Source organism: Rattus norvegicus, chromosome 18 (assembly GCF_021556685.1).
Source record: "Rattus norvegicus strain SHRSP/BbbUtx chromosome 18, alternate assembly SHRSP_T2T, whole genome shotgun sequence".
Taxonomy (NCBI): Eukaryota; Metazoa; Chordata; class Mammalia; order Rodentia; family Muridae; genus Rattus; species Rattus norvegicus.
In genome coordinates this window covers 60837501-60853687 of record NC_141551.1, presented here as the reverse complement: position 1 = coordinate 60853687, position 16187 = coordinate 60837501, and the positions used below count along the sequence as shown (strand labels likewise).

At 47.2% G+C, this 16187-nt stretch overlaps 1 protein-coding gene across 2 annotated transcripts in view; it reads left to right on the top strand.

Annotated features, from left to right (window-relative positions):
• Positions 1 to 16187, top strand: part of Alpk2 (alpha-kinase 2) — a 130398-nt gene that overhangs the window by 94787 nt on the left and 19424 nt on the right. The window contains 5 exon segments of one of the 2 annotated variants that reach the window (NM_001432471.1): positions 4164 to 4291; positions 4387 to 4422; positions 8350 to 8624; positions 10110 to 10198; positions 15448 to 15665. In NM_001432471.1, coding sequence (NP_001419400.1) covers positions 4164 to 4291; positions 4387 to 4422; positions 8350 to 8624; positions 10110 to 10198; positions 15448 to 15665 — 746 coding nt within the window. 2 annotated transcript variants of the gene reach the window in all.

The following is a 16187-nucleotide window of genomic DNA, read 5'->3' as shown; positions in this document are numbered from 1 at the left end:
AAGACCAACCTCTGCACGTAACCTCCTAAAAGGACCCACTAGTGCCACTCTGGGGACAAATCTGTAGCATATGTGGGCGGGGGGATAGTCAACACCCGAACTATAGTACTTGCCAAGGTATAGATTTCAAAGAGCTGAACTCTCTCAAAGGTGATTAGGCCTTAAGCCTACCAGCCAGCTAAGAAGGAAATCAGTTAGATGGAAACCTCTTCAAATGGGCATTTGAAGAGGATGTAAACAGCCAATAGGCAAAGGGATATATAAAATGCGTTTTCTTTTTTATTGGATTTTTAAATTTACATTTCAAGTGCTATCCCCTTTCTCGGTTTCCCGTCCATAAACCCCCTATCCCATAACCCCCTTCCCCTGCTTCTATGAGGTTGTACCCCACCCACCCTCTCCTTCCCACTTCCTCCCCCTGACATTCCCCTACCCTGGGGGTGGGGGCGTCCAGCCTTGGCAGGACCAAGGGCTTCTCCCATTGGTGCCCAACAAGGCCATTCTCTGCTACATATGCAGCTGCAGTCATGGGTCTGTCTGTGTGTGCTCTTCGGATGGTAGTTTAGTCCGTGGGAACTCTGGTTGGTTGGTATTGTTGTTCTTATGAGGTTGCAAACCCCTTCAGCTCCTTCAGTCCTTTCTCTAACTTCTCCTCCATTGGGGGAGTTCTCAGTTCAGTGGTTGGCTGTGAGCATCCACCTCTGTATTGGTCAGGCTCTGGCAGAGCCTCTCAGGAGACAGCTATATCAGGCACCTGTCAGCTTGCACTTCTTGGCATCAGCAATATTGTCTGGGTTTGGTGGCTGTGTGTATACGGCTGGATCCCCGGGTGGGGCAGTCTCTGGATGGCCTTTCCTTCAGTCTCTGCTCCAAACTTCGTCTCCGTATCTCCTCCTGTGAATATTTTTGTTCTCCCTTCTCAGAAGGTCTGAAGCATCCACACTTTGGTTGTCCTTCTTCTTGAGCTACATGTGGTCTGTGGATTGTATCTTTGGTAATCCAAGCTTTTGGGCTAATATCCACTTATCAGTGAGTGCATACTCTGTATGGTTTTTGTTTTGTTTTGTTTTTTGTTTTGTTTTGTTTTGTTTTTTTGGTGTGTGTGTGTGTGTGTGTGTGTGTGTGTGTGTGTGTGTGTGTGTGTATGTGGATTACCTCACTCAGGATGATATTTTCTAATACATATAAAACCAGATTAAGGTTAGCAGGCACTAAACTCAGGTGTTGTCTTTTCTTCTGCACAGAAAACTTAAAATCAATACATGACTCAAAACGGCTTGGATGGGTCATCGTACGGTTTGTCTTTGTTTTATGAGTCACCCAGGCTGGCCCCGAACTTGTACTCCCTCTGCTTCAACCTTCCTCGTAGTTGGCAGTACAGGCATTCACCTATGCGTCGAGCTGGATGTGTTCTATTTTAAATAGCAAACAGCCAAGCCAAGCAGTGGGGCAATTCCTTATGAGCACAGGAACCTTTTGGTGAGCCTGTTAAGAGGTGGGCTTAACAGGGACATGCCATGGCCTCTGTCCGGATTTTAGCTAATTTCTTTAATAAGCTACAGTTTGGAAGCTGGAAGCCAAAATGCTTTCTTGTGCCCAGAGCAAGACTTGTAGACTTTTTCCAGAGAGTCTACAAAATAGAATGTGTTGGCATGTGTGTGTGCGTGCGTGTGTGTGTGTGGTACATGCGTGGTATGCTGCGTGGTGCGGACGTGCGTGCGGACGTGCGTGCATGCGTGTAGTGTTATGTTATATCTTGGCTCTGGGGAGTTCTGAGGAGCCTCTAAGGCAGCTGTGATCATTCAAATGTTTTTTTACCACTAGGAACGGACTCTCCTCTCTAGAAAAATAGGCACTTTGGAGTAGCATGGGCTTTTGAAAGAAGCATTGTGCACGATCTTCTGATCTATCTACTGAGAGTTGGGCAAGGTCTTATTGCTGGGCTCTCGACTAGAAGGAGCTGAAGGTGCATCCCCATTAAATGATCCTGGGGAGGAAAAACCAAGGTTCAACCCACCTTGGGTGCTGAGTGGATGCAGCCAGCTGTCCCCAGTTCCTTGGCATTGGGATTGGGTAATGCAGTATGGCGGCTAAGCATCTCGCTCGCGTTCAGCCTTGCCCACACTTAGCCACCCTGTCCTAGAGCTAGAGCGAGTCCTAACTTACAGAATAGTAGGATAGGAACTTAGCTTTTCCCACTCCTGGCTCAAAAGGTGCACCATCCTCTTTTATTTTCCATAGTAACATTGTTGCACCTTCTGGCTGAATGACTACTTGTCTTCCCCATCACAGAATCCTCCTGACTGAACATATAACGGCCCTCTCTAGGACATAAAGATGTGGCTTTCTTTTATGGAGAAAGCCCAGGGACACTAGGAAACCCCGTCTTTCCCGGCTTATGGCCATTCACAAGGCGAGACCTTTTGTTAGGGACTCTCACGCCTGCTGTTTGCTGCTCCTCATGTTGGAGTTTGATAAGCAACCTTGTTCTTTCTGGAAGCTGAGAATGCAGCTAAGTAGTGTGTCCAAGACCCTCTGCAGGACTGGGATCTAGGCCCTTCTGACTTCTCAGCCTTTTGCTTTGAAGGAACTGGGGAAATGAGGAGAGGACAGCAAGATAGATGGGGGTCTTCCTGAGTCTGGACCGAGAATCAGAGAGTTACTGACCTTCAGGAAAGATGCTCACGGGACAATTTCGTTGAGTTTGTTTCCAGCCTTTTAGGGGGGATCTTTTTTTTTCCTTTTTTCTTTTTTTCGGAGCTGGGGACTGAACCCAGGGCCTTCCGCTTGCTAGGCAAGCGCTCTACCACTGAGCTAAATCCCCAACCCCCTTTTAGGGGGATCTTAACTACCCCTTTGCATGACTCTAGCTGGGCTGGTCTATGTATCCCTAGAGAAGGACACCCCACTACTCTCTGGGACTCACTCGGCATTGACTGTGCCAGGAAGTGCTTAGATGTGGACCTGTTCCTGTCTGGAGTTAACCTTTCATCAGTGTCTCAAACAGTGGAGAAACTGATATGATTTAGTGGACCTGGTTATAAACCATTGGTCTATCCCAGAGGAGGCAGTAGAAATCAAAGATTTGAAGTCTGTAGGGGAAAAGAGAAACAGCTAACAATAAAGCCTTGTGTGTCAGTGGAAGCCTGCTGTCAGACGGACACAGACAAACCCACATAGAAGCCTACTTCAGATAAGGACACAGTCACACAGCATTTTTGCATAGTTCCGCAGCAACATATGTTCTTATCAAATTTGGAATAAAGACTGCAGCTCTAAACATTCACAGAACTATCTCCGACTTAAGGGCAGGAATCAGAAGCTACTTGGGGAGCCGGACTAAGGTCCAGCTTAGATCTCTTAGCGTTTCAGCTCCCCCCATCTGTGGACAGTACAGTAATCATAGACGGTCTCTTAAGTTGTCCTGAGGATGACGTGAAGATGAGTCCCTGTGTCCCTGAGACGTGGCAAGCACAGCACAGCACATCAGCCATTGCTTCAGTTATTGTCATCGTCTTTACCCACCACACCGTCAGTTACTGTATTCATTGTACTTAGCGATACTGGGCAGGGGGATGGAGGGATAGAAACATTCAGTAAGGTGCACATTATTTAAAGGGCCTTGAATATACTGGTAGGGAGTCTGAGGCAAGAGGATGGCTTGGGGCCTGGAATTCGAGACCAGCATAGTAAGATCCCCATCTCAAAGCAAAATCACCTACCAAGTGGGAGCCCTCAGTTCTGAATCCTTCTCTAAAGCTCGGAGCCTCTTTCTTTTGCTTCCTGTGTATCTAAGTTTAGACTTGGGTTTAGAGTCACTGATTTCCCTCATGTACCCAGACCGCCGACATAATTAGGACGAGTTCTGAGCTATGCTAACAGCAGCTTCCAGAAGCTCCTGAAGGCTCCTGGCTTTCCTGACAGCCCTTCAGGACGTTTCTGCATATTCACGTCGTGTGTCAGAGTAAGACTGTGAAACCGCAGTGCAGTAATCCTCTCGATGTGCGAATCTGTTGTTTAATTAGCCGATTGGGGGGGTTCTAGTCTATATGTTAGCCCGTTGGCTGAAAGAACAAGGCAGGAAGACATTAACTCCTTCCTTCTTGAGAGCGTTAAGACTTCCGAATGACGAAGCATGTGAATGTCGATGTCCCCTATTCCAGCGCAGGGGACAGCTCCAGTGTTTCCTTGGCCATCGCCCAAGCTGGTCAGAAGGACCAGGGCCTCTATTACTGCTGCGTCAAGAACAGCTACGGAAAAGTCACTGCTGAGTTTAACCTCACAGCCGAAGGTAAACCTCAGCTTCTCGGCTGCTCGACAAAGCCCTGGGCCCCGCCAGCCCAGAGGGACACCTGTCCTGACCCCGTTCTCTCTGTTTCCTTCCAGTTCTCAAACAGCTCTCCAGTCACACAGAATACAGAGGTAAGTGACGCATCAGGAACTGGGCTCCCCACCCAAACACGAAACAGCTCCCCGAAGGAGACTCCTTGTTCCATGCACTCTTCCAACCAAGAGTGGAGGATCACCCAAGAAGGGCTTCAGAAGTGCCTGCTGACTCGGGATCCGTTTCCACGGGGCCAGAAGGGCCATTGTCCCGGCTACAATTGCAGTAGATTGCAAATACCTAGAAGTGTATCATTGGCGGAGAAGACTGAACTGCAGTCGTGCAGTCTTGGGAAATCGTGCAGGGGAATTTGGGCTTCACTTTCTTTAGACATGAGCCTTGCTTGCATGAGGCTTTCTAGTCACTGACACCTAAGTTTTGATTCTCCCGACTTCCTCTTCAGTTTGACTGGCTGAGCAGAATATGACCTTGTTTGATTGACATGTGCTGCTTTTTGGTACCTATGCTGTTCTATAGTATAACAGCTGCTGCTTGTAGCCATTTAGGCAACAGCGAAGCCATCCATTGAGTTTCCACAGCCTGGCACAGTCTGAGCTTGCTACACCTTCTAGTATTCCCTCTTACAGAAAATGACTCGTCTGCCTGCACCACCCACCCTGACCCATTGTTCTAGGAGAGTGCGGAGGCTCCTGGCTATAGAGCTCCCCAATACTTGGGATCTCAATTAGTCCCACACAGCCACTTTTTAACAAAGGGTGGCACTGGGAAGAACTTCCCACAGCAGCAAGGCAGTTCCACACACCCCTGCAGCCAGCCCTGCATCACCACAATGCTCAGGCAACCGTTCCGCAGCACAGAGCCCTTGGCCATTCAGGAGGGCTGTGCATTGCTTGGATGAGCATCTGGAAGATGTGGTGTGTGGTGTCTAAAGCAAACGAAACAGCTGAGGCTTCTGGAAAACAAGACAACGGAGAGACTCAAAAGTCTAGTACATAGGAATCAAGAGGCTGGGACTGATCTAAGTGTGAGGACCTTCTCTGTGACCCTAGCTCTGGTGTGTGTGTGTGTGTGTGTGTGTGTGTGTGTGTGTGTGTGTGTGTGAGAGAGAGAGAGAGAGAGAGAGAGAGAGAGAGAGAGAGAGAGAGAGAGAGACCTGTCTCAGCTACATAGTCAGCCTGGTCACATGAGAGTCTGTTTCAAAAGTCAACACAACAAAACCCCTAGAATCATGATTTAGAAATGGTCTAGCAAACACTGGGATATAACCAAATGTAATAGAGGTACCTAGGAGGCTGAGGCAGAAGGATTGTGAATCCCATTCTAGCTTGGGATACATAAATAACACGATTGTCAAGGAGTGGAGAGGAAGGAAGGAAGGAAGGAAGGAAGGAAGGAAGGAAGGACAGATGGACTCGGGACTCTATTCCTACACTACCTATGTGTCTTCACTCTGAAATGTTCCTGTGCTGAGATTGATATCTCTGGCCCACATCCCTCAGGGCACACACACTGCCCCCTTCTTTCCCATATGTGCTACAGCAGCTTGCGGGAGACTCCTCTGTCAGCTTCCCACCATTGGCCGCTGTTCACTTCTCTGATGCGTGCTGTGACTTTAATAATTAGCTTTGCATGAACTCGTCTCTTAAGGTTCCTTTTCCAGACACAAATGAGACTTTAGTGAACATACATGACAGTCCCCTATGTGCAGATGAGGCCATAGTAAAGCTTCTCTGCAGCAAAGAACCAGCCAGGTGACTGACCCCAGCCCGAGTTTGGGTCTGGACCGCGAAGACATCTGCTGTGCTGCTATAACTGGGGACCCCAGTTTTGCAGATCCACATCAAGGTGCAGGGTTACCAGCCCTTGTCCTAACCTGGACCTTCAGATAAAAAAAAAGCTGAACACTTAATAACATGCTTTGTCCAGGAGAATATCCCTTTTTTTTTTAAAGATTTATTTATTTATTATATATAAGTACACTGTAGCTGTCTTCAGATACACCAGAAGAGGGCATCAGATCTCTTTACAGATGGTTGTGAGCCACCATGTGGTTGCTGGGAGTTGAACTCGTGACCTCTGGAAGAGCAGTCGGGTGCTCTTAACCGCTGAGCCATCTCTCCAGCCCGAGAATATCACTTTTTTTAAAAAAATATATTCATTTAATTCTTCCTATGGGAAACAAATAATATTTTATAAAATGATCTCTAATTTAAAAGAACTAAACTTGTGAGTAAATGCAAAATGACGGACCAAATAAAACACAAAGTAGTACAGATTAAATATATTATGTTAAAATTAATTTTACATTTATTTATTTAAAAGTAAGTGTGTGTGTGTGTGTGTGTGTGTGTGTGTGTGTGTGTGAACCAGATAAAAGTTTCTGGGAATTGGTCCTCTCCTTCCACCACATGGGTCTCAGGAATCCAAGGATGTTCAGGCTTGGGGGCAAGCACCTCTGCCTGGTAGGTCATCCTTACAGGACTGATGTTATAGAAATTAATATATTCGTGGAATACTTTTCTTCACCTCACGGTAGCCCAGGCTGTAGGCAGCCACACAGTTTCTCTGTAGCAAAACCATGTGAGGGATTCTAAAGTCTACACACCAGTCCCACAGTTGGTCAACTGCAGTGAGTCTGCTCCTAGCAAGGGACTGCCCTTCCGGTACTTGAGGCAGCTGGGAGCTTGAGCCAGAACACTGTGCCCTTTTACAGGCTTCAGAGAAAACTGCAGCTTTTTCCCTGCCTGTGGCCTGTGCGCTATATTCCTGTCTCTCCTGAGTGCCCTTCAAGTCCCCATGTCTCTGCTACCTGAGTCATTCTTCCACGGAGGGAACTGTGTAAGAAGGAATTTCTCTTGCCAGCTCCCACTTTGGGCAAGATCTGACTGAAACAGTTCCTCGGCTAAGCTGTCACTGTGATGGACATTTTCTGGTGTTGTCACAGAGGAAGAGGGAATTCCAATAGACACTATCTCTTTCCCTCCAGAACATTTCAGAGACTGCGAATACTCCTCAGATCTTTGATTTTCCCTCTCATGGTTATATCATCATTAAAGTGATAGTCACATTAGACTTTACAGTCAGGATTGTTAATTGTACTGCATGGACCATGCTATTTAAGCAACTTTCACCGTTAGTTCACCTGATGATTTTCCTCCAAGTTGCTTTGCCCATGCACAGTGCTGGGAACAGGGTACATGGCCTGCCGCTCACTAGACTGGTCCTGCTCCAGTCTGTGGAGTCTTAATTGTGTTCAGCTCCACGATCCTTTTTGTTAATGAGGCAGCTCGTTCTCCTCTGGCCTCTGGACCTCTGGAGTATCTGTCTGCCTCCTCTCTTCCTTCTGTAGCTTTCAGCTGTTTGAAGCTTCCCCTGCCTGCTGGGTTTTTTTTTTTTGTTTTTGTTTTTTGGTTTTTTTTTTTCTTTCTGACTATAATCTTCTAGAATAATCCTGTCTCTTCACAGTCCTAATGCCTAATTTGAGTCACAGGCTTCGTTTGTGTGTGTGTGTGTGTGTGTGTGTGTGTGTGTGTGTGTGTGCACTTAGAAATGAAACAGCTAAAAAAATAATCGCCGAAGCCCCCCGCTCCCCCCAAGCCCTAAGGAGAGACGATCCAGAAAGCGCTGTTGGATCTTCTCAATGGTGCACCTCCCCCTTCTGCTTTATACAGCTTTTAGAATTGCTTTTGGTTACTGTGCTCGTCTCTACTTCCCTTTTCCAGCTATGCAAGTCTTCCTTCACCTTCCCAGCTTTGCTCCAACCAGTCTCTCCTTGTTTATGGCCCTTAGCCTGTTCTTTTCATGCTCTCCTCCAATGGCCTTTCACCCCTCACTCCCCCTCACTCCCACCTCCTGCTAGCTGTGTCTCATTTGGGCGTTAAGGATGATCGATCTCTCTGGGTTCTACAGGTCTCCCCTGTCTTTACCCTTATAAAGGGAGAGTAGCTAGTCAAAGACCAGGACAGGAAATGACTCTGTCCACTGAAAGCTGAACTGTGTTTTAGGATGTGAAGAGATTGAATTCAGCCAGCTCATCTTCAAAGAAGATGTTTTCAATGACAGCTACTTCGGGGACCACCTACGCGGCCAGATCTTCACGGAGGAGCTTCACTTCGGCGAAGGGGTGCACCGCAAAGCTTTCCGCAGCACAGTGATGCAGGGCCTCATGCCCGTCTTCCAGCCCGGCCACGCATGCGTACTCAAGGTGCACAACGCTGTCGCCCATGGGACCAGAAACAATGATGAACTTGTGCAGAGGAACTACAAGCTCGCTGCCCAGGTGGGTCAGTGAGCCCAAGGGTGTCACCGCGGGTGGGAGAATGACACATGACATGAGAGGAAAATGAGACTCAGAGTTGAGAGTCGGAGTATTTCCGCTAGGACATTTGACTTTTTTCGAGTGTGGTTTAAAGCTAAATGATTGGGGGCCCTCACTTCTCAGTTCTCACAAGAAATTGGGGCTTAGTCCAATTTCCCTTTTTCACCTGGGGTTCACTGGTCTGGGATCATGTTGGTCCACTTGGACAAGGGGTGACATAAAAGGAGGGAGTTCTAAGTGACACTAGATGCTGGGACCCCCGACGACAAATAGAACAAGCATTAGAATGTTAGGGGAGGTGGGGAAGAAGGAACGGACATTCAGATAGGCTAGGAGTCATCTTGTTTCCTGCCTTCTTGGGTTTGTTCAAAGTTTGACTATAAACTTTAAGGGAAGACTGAGCAAAGTGTCTATTAAGAGTCCCTCTCTCTAAAACTGAGCCGTGGGTCGAGCGAAAAGACGGAAGAAGGGGAGGCATTCATGGAGCAAAGAGTAGCACCTTCTCCCCACCTGAGCCTTGACCCTGTGGTTCCCCTTGCCACCAGCAGTGGCCAAGCTGCTAGAGTTAGGTCTAGAACTTTCCCAGTGTGCCCCTTTAAACTATTTACCCATGGAATTAGTAGGCAGGACTTGGTGAGACTGTCAGATACCATCAAACATTGAGCACCCAGGTCAGGTATGCAAATGTTCAATGGCACGGTGTGCTCATAAGGGCCCCTCTGCTCCAAGTGAAACAGAGCTTTCCACTCATGTTGCTTTCTCCCTGAAAGCCAACCACTTCTCTTCTTTCCCTCCTTCCTCCCTGTCCTCCCCTTGCTGTCTTTCCTCTCAAGCATGACCCAATCATAGAAGGTCCCCACAGCGTTCCAACCCTGGTCAACAGGACTTACAGGGAAGAAAGCACAATCAATCCACTTGGCTTTTCCTCAGGGGGAATCCTACTAAATGTTCACTATTCACTACTCAAATTATACCTCTGAAAAGGAATTTTGGAGAATCTTGGGAAATACCAGTCCCACCCCTTACCAACCATTGTCTGACGTCATGCCAAAGGACCTGTCTCTCTAGATCTGGGACAACCTTCCTCCATGCTGGTTCCAGAAATATTATAGTTCCCAGACACTTTGCCCGAGAGGCCATTTACCTAACGCTGACTTGTGTAACTCACGTGTCAGCACCTTTAATGCTGGCCCGTTCCACATTGTAAGTTTTGTTTCTGGGGTGTAGTTTAGTGACAGGACACTCACCTAACTTAACTCACAAGGCTCTGGCAAGGGTCTCCAGCACTGAGACAAACAAAAAAGATGCTTCATGATGCCAACCGGCCATGATGGGCCTAGGAGTCTGTTTATCTGAGCAACCTTGGTAATATGAATAGTCTTGCTAAGCAATATTCTGAATTCTTCCAGTCACTTAGATTTGCCATGGTTTTTTTGGGCCATACAGGAATGCTACGTTCAGAATACTGCCAGATACTATGCCAAGATCTATGCCGCTGAAGCACAGCCTCTGGAAGGCTTCGGAGAGGTGCCGGAGTAAGTTTGTGGAGGCTCCCATGTGTTGTTACCTCTGATTTGCTGTGGATGTGGAAGGTCTAAAGGGTGTGAGGGTGAGAGGGGTCAAGTGTTTGATTTCATCTCTCTGACTATAAACTCTGTGAGGAATCACATGGCCACTGCCCTGTTCTTGTTTGATCTCCAGAGGTATAAAAGGATTCCTGATAAATATTATATTTTTAAATTAAAAAAGAATTATGTGGGGCTGGAAAGATGGCTTAGTGGCTAAGAACACTGGCAGCTATTCCAAAGGACCTGGGCTCAGTTCCACTCATGTGGTGGCTCACAACTGTCTACCACTCCAGCCTCTTTGGTGTGTCACTCTGATGCCTTCTTTCGGCCTCTGTGAGGTGCACAGATACACATGCAGGCAAAATACCCATACAAATAAAAATGCGGGGCTGGGGATTTAGCTCAGTGGTAGAGCGCTTACCTAGGAAGCGCAAGGCCCTGGGTTCGGTCCCCAGCTCCGAAAAAAAGAACCAAAAAAAAAAAAAATGCATTGATTTTTAAAAAGTAGCTGTGTGCGACTTTGTGTGGGAATGTGAGCGAAGGCAAATGCCAACTTCAGAGGAGGGCATCTGCCTCCTGGCGCTGGAGTTACAGGTGTTTGTGAGCCACAGAGGTTGGGCCACCAGATGTTGGTATTGGGGACAAAATTAGAATCCCTTGAAAGAACAGTAAGTACTCTTAGTCACTGAACCATTTCTCCTGTTCCATGATTTCATAAATAATCTTTTTTTTTTTTTTGGTTCTTTTTTTCGGAGCTGGGGACCGAAACCAGGGCCTTGCGCTTCCTAGGCAAGCGCTCTGCCACTGAGCCAAATCCCCAACCCCATAAATAATCTTTTTTAAAACATTTTTTATTTTATTTATATGAGTACACTGTGGCTGTCTTCAGATACACCAGCATCAGATTCCATTACAGATGGTTGTGAACAACCATGTGGCTGCTGAGAATTGAACTCAGGACCTCTGGAAGAGCAGCTCTTAACCTTTGAGCCATCTCTCCAGCCCATAAATAATCTTTTTTTAAAAAAACTGTTATTGTGCTGCTCAGGGGTTAAGAACACTGGCTGCTCTTATAAACATCCAGATTAAATTCCCAGCATCCATGTGGTGAATAACAGCCACCATAATTCCAGTTCCAGAGGACCTGATGCCCTCTTCTGGTCTCCAAAGGTGCTGTGTGGGTATGATGCAGAGACACATGCAGGCAAAACACCCACCCACATAAAACAAAACCACGTATTTTTTAAAGTTTATTTTCACTATTGTGAATGTGCATACATATATAGTGAGGCTTATGTGCTGTGGCACACATGTGGAGGTCAGAGGTCAACTCTGTAGAGTACATTATCTTTATTATTGCACCTTTATGTAGGCTCCAGGGACTGAACGCAGGTCACCAGGCTTATAGTGCAAGTGCCTTTACCTGCTCAGCTGCCTCTCCAGCCCTAATACTTACTAAGTAATTATACATGTGAATGGAATAATGGATTCTATCACATTGAATAGATGCTAGGGTATCCCCTCTTATAGATTTCACCTTTGTTGCTTTGTCAAAGCAATAAGCAAATACAAGAGAATTAAGGCTATCACAATACAACTAATCTGAGAAGCTAAGCTATGGCCACACAGTAGGAAAGGGTGGACACAGAAGGGATAATCAGGAACACGAAACAGAATCCACTTCTCTGGACAGAAACTTTGTCCTTTATCCACTCATTGCCTAAGTATCTTGGGCCTCAGCAAATTTCCGAGAGTCTGGAGCCGCATTTATTAGCTGTTTGCATAATAAGGTCATATTTGCATGCTAAGTAGAGAAAGGGCCAAGTCAGGACTTTCTGGAAATGCAAAAAGAGCAGCCATTTATACATCTGTGAAAGAAGAGGGCAAAGAAGGACACGTTGTGTCTGTATGCTCCCGTTCACTCAGAAACCTTTCTCTTGGAAGGTGCGACACAGTAGGAAGTCCAGAACTTCCTGCTCTCTGCTGAGAAGCACGACACACGAGTGTCTAGTACAAAAAGAGCCAGCAGCAACTTTAGCAAAACTAATATGCTGCTAAGGGCAAAGGCACAGTCAATGCCTTCCTGTTAAACTCGAAGACAGCAGTTGGCATGAGTTCAGTTTCATACTGTGGGGACCTGCCTGTTACCTTTCTCGCTTTCACTTTTTCCAGCCTCTGTTCTCTTAAGTTCTTCTGCCATAAGGGAGGGAAAGTAGAAACTGTAACAGTTTTAGGACAAAAGGCCACATTCTGGCAGTGCCAGCAGCCTAGACTAGACACCTGTCACCGTAGGACCAGCGATGGTGAAAACCATTGAAAAGAGCTTGAATTCATGCATTGGGAAGAGGGATGGAAAGGGATTCAGTGACTTCAAGTTTATCCTTGGGGTACTAACAGGAGCTAGGCATGGAAATACAGGAAGTACGAAGTACGCATAACTAAGCAAGAGGGCCAGGTGTATGCTTGATTAAACAACCCCTCTGTCTTTGCTTCTGCAAGGTGAGCCAGAGCTGTTATTGCTGTCACCCTGAGGACATGATCTGTTTCCTCCTGCTGCTCTAGGGTGCAGCCTTGTCCTTATGGATGATTGACCTGTCTAGGGTGTCATCCGGTTTGGGAGGTTTTGCTGTGTCTGGAATCCAAGGGATAGGAGGATGGGTTATCTCCATGACTTCAGCCTTGAAGCAGGATGGAATAGATGAGCTAGGCAGACACCCCTGGAGTGTTTACCATGCCTAGGCAAGATCAAGTGGGAGTCTGGCCCAAAGGAAAGGAATAGGACATAAAATGAAGGCGGAGCCGCCATGCTTTCAGCCTAATTTTAATTAGTTACCTTGTCCCAAATGGAGGATCAATTTGTGTGTGTGTGTGTGTGTGTGTGTGTGTTTTACAGCGAATGTGTGGAGATCAGAGGACATCTTATTGGAAAAGATTCTCTCCTTTAACCATGATGGTCCTGGGGCTTGAACTCAGGTTTGGTGGCAAGGGCCTCTTTATCCAGTGAGCCGTCTCACTGACCCTCAAAAGTAGAGTCTAAGTGCCTGTCAGAAAGGAGTAACTCATCTACCACATGCAGAGCCAAGATGTCCTACGTTGTGCACAACTTGACTCTCGTACGGCTTGGGGCCCTTTTAAAGGAAAAGAACGCATCATGAAGACAGGGTTGGGTTTAAGGACTTAAAAGGGTGGGTGTCTAGGAGGGAGTGAAGCTTAATTGGTTTCATCCATATCCACCAAACAAGCCACAACCCTCAAGATATTTGAGGGGACACACACACACACACACACACACACACACACACACTCTCTCTCTCTCTCTCTCTCTCTCTCTCTCTCTCTCTTTTTCTCCTCCTCCTCCTCTCCCCCCACGTTTCTTTCCAGAAATGGGCCCCCAAGGCAGTTTTCTTTTAGGGAGCTTCTGGGATCTTGAAGAGAAAACACCCCCTGTAGTTTTTATTTCTCATTGTCTATGCAAATGGCTCCGACTGGGCAGACACCAGGCTAATTGAGATTGTGAATAATACCCAGACTCCTTTCCTGCTCCCCATTCCCCAAAGGCTACAGAATTAATAAGAACCCAGACAAACCTTGAACTAACTCTTTTATACGGTGGGTAATTGGCTAGAAGGAGTCTTCTGCAGATCCCCTGAGTCTTGCAGATGTGACAAAGCATGACAGACAGACAAAAGCTTGATGAACAACAGCTCCATATGCCCCTCGCATCTGACTGCCCAAGATATCTCTGCCATCATCCTAAGCAGTGGGGGTGGGGTGGGGGAAATGACTGCTTTAAGAGTCTTTCAATGGCTTCTCCCTCCAACTGGTAGGTTCTCTCTAAAGATATCCTTGTGGCTGCCCCCCTCCCCGCCCCACTTCCTGCAGATCTCACTCAGATAACCTTTATTAATAAGCAAGGGCTGCCAAGTCTCTTCAAATGAAAGAACAGCTCCTTCACCACCACAGTGCAATCTCCTTGCCAGCCCCTGCGTTAGACTTCCGCCTGCCACTTAGCTCCATGCAGTTACTCACTGTGTGTTGCCGCCATTTAAATGTAAGTTTCATGCAGGAAAAGGCAGAGCCTCTCTTCTCTTTACTCCTGTTTGTGAGAGAGTGGCTGGGAGAGCGTTAACACAGGGAAGTCACTGAAAATGAGTGTTTGTTGACTGAAAGAAGGATGGATAGGGAGGGAGGGAGACAGGGAAAGAGGGAAGAAGGGAGGGAGGGAGGGAGGGAGGGAGGGAGGGAGGGAGGGAGGGAGGGAGGGAGGGAGGGAGGATAGATGTAGTCAGTGGGTGGGTGAATAGATGGAGAGGTGGGTGGGTGGATGGATGGATGGATGAATGGATGGATGGATGGACGGATGGACAGATGGATGGAAGAATGGATGAATGGATGGGTGTATGGATGAGTGATAGCTACTGACCCATCGGATTACTGAGATAAAATTATAGAGCCTGGCGTCTTGACTCCAGCCTATAATCTCAGCCTGTAATCTGGAGTCTGGGACAAGAAGAGCTGGAATTCTAGGGTACTCTGAGCTACCTAGTGATTTTGAGGTCAGCCTGGCCACATAGTGAGACATTTTTGAAAACATTTATCTTTAAATTGGGCTGAAGAGATTAGCTTGGCATTTAAGAGCATTGACTACTCTTCCAGAGGACCTGGGTACCAATCTCAGCTCCCACATGGTGGCTCACAGCCTATAACTCCAGTTCTAGGGGATCTGACGCCCCCTTCTGGCCTCTGTGAGCACCAGGCACATGTGTGGTGCACATGCATGCAGGCCAAACACTCATACACATAAAATAAATTACAAAAGCTAAGGCTGGACATGATCGTTCACACGTTTAATCCCAGGACTTGGGAGGCAGAAACAGGCTAGTGTGTGAGTTCCACCCAGCCCAGCATATTCTATAAAACAGGTTCCAGACAAGCCAGGGCTCATAGTAGGACAGTGTCTCAAAGGAAACAACAAAAGAAAGCAAAGTGATATTAAGAGTAATGAGGAGGGCGAGTTTCACACCAATTCTAGAAACAAAAGCAGTAATGAGTCTTCCGGGTCATTACATAATAACAGAGGACACTGCAAAACATAAAATAAAACAGAGTGGACTCTGGATTGACCGTGTGCCCTGCTGCTCCAGGTGACGGGAATGCCCAGACACCGTGTTCCTACCTGAAATCCTGGTGCCTGATCGGGTCCTCTTCCCTGACAGGATCATTCCTATTTTCCTTATCCGTCGGCCCGAGAACAACATCCCTTACGCCACAGTGGAAGAGGAGCTGATTGGAGAATTCGTGAAATATTCCATCCGAGACGGGAAGGAAATCAACTTCCTCAGACGAGATTCGGAGGCTGGTCAGAAGTGTTGCACCTTCCAGCACTGGGTATACCAGAAAACAAGTGGCTGTCTCCTGGTCACGGACATGCAGGGTGAGCAGGACAGACCGACAGCTCTGCAGGGGCTGTGGAGCTGGGGTGTTCCTAAGGTTTCCTTCCTGAGGAAGGAAATGAGAGGAAGTGAAGAGGAGGAGAGGTCTATTGGGTACCAACAAGCATCTCCTCCCCAAGACGTTACTCACGTCCCATTGCGGACGATGCTTGGAAAGACTGACGTTAGGAAATGACAGTGTCAGGGGTGGAGTCCTGGAGGCCACCACTAGAGTTTAGCACCTTTGTATGAGGCAGTGCCTCGTAGTCATTGAGTGGCATACTTCAGATTTTTTTGTTTTTGTTATTTGGAAGTAAAATGGAACAGGGAGACTTGCACACGGAAGCTGAGGTAACCCACCGTTGCCTTTTCTGTCTGGTTCCACCTGCAGGTATCAAACTGCCTAAAGATCTTATGTTTTGGGGGTGTAGCAAGAGGCAAATACAGGGGAGTCGAGCCTCATTTGCCTGGTACCACTGGGAGCTGTGGGTAATCACTTCCATTCCCTCAATCCATGGGCCGGT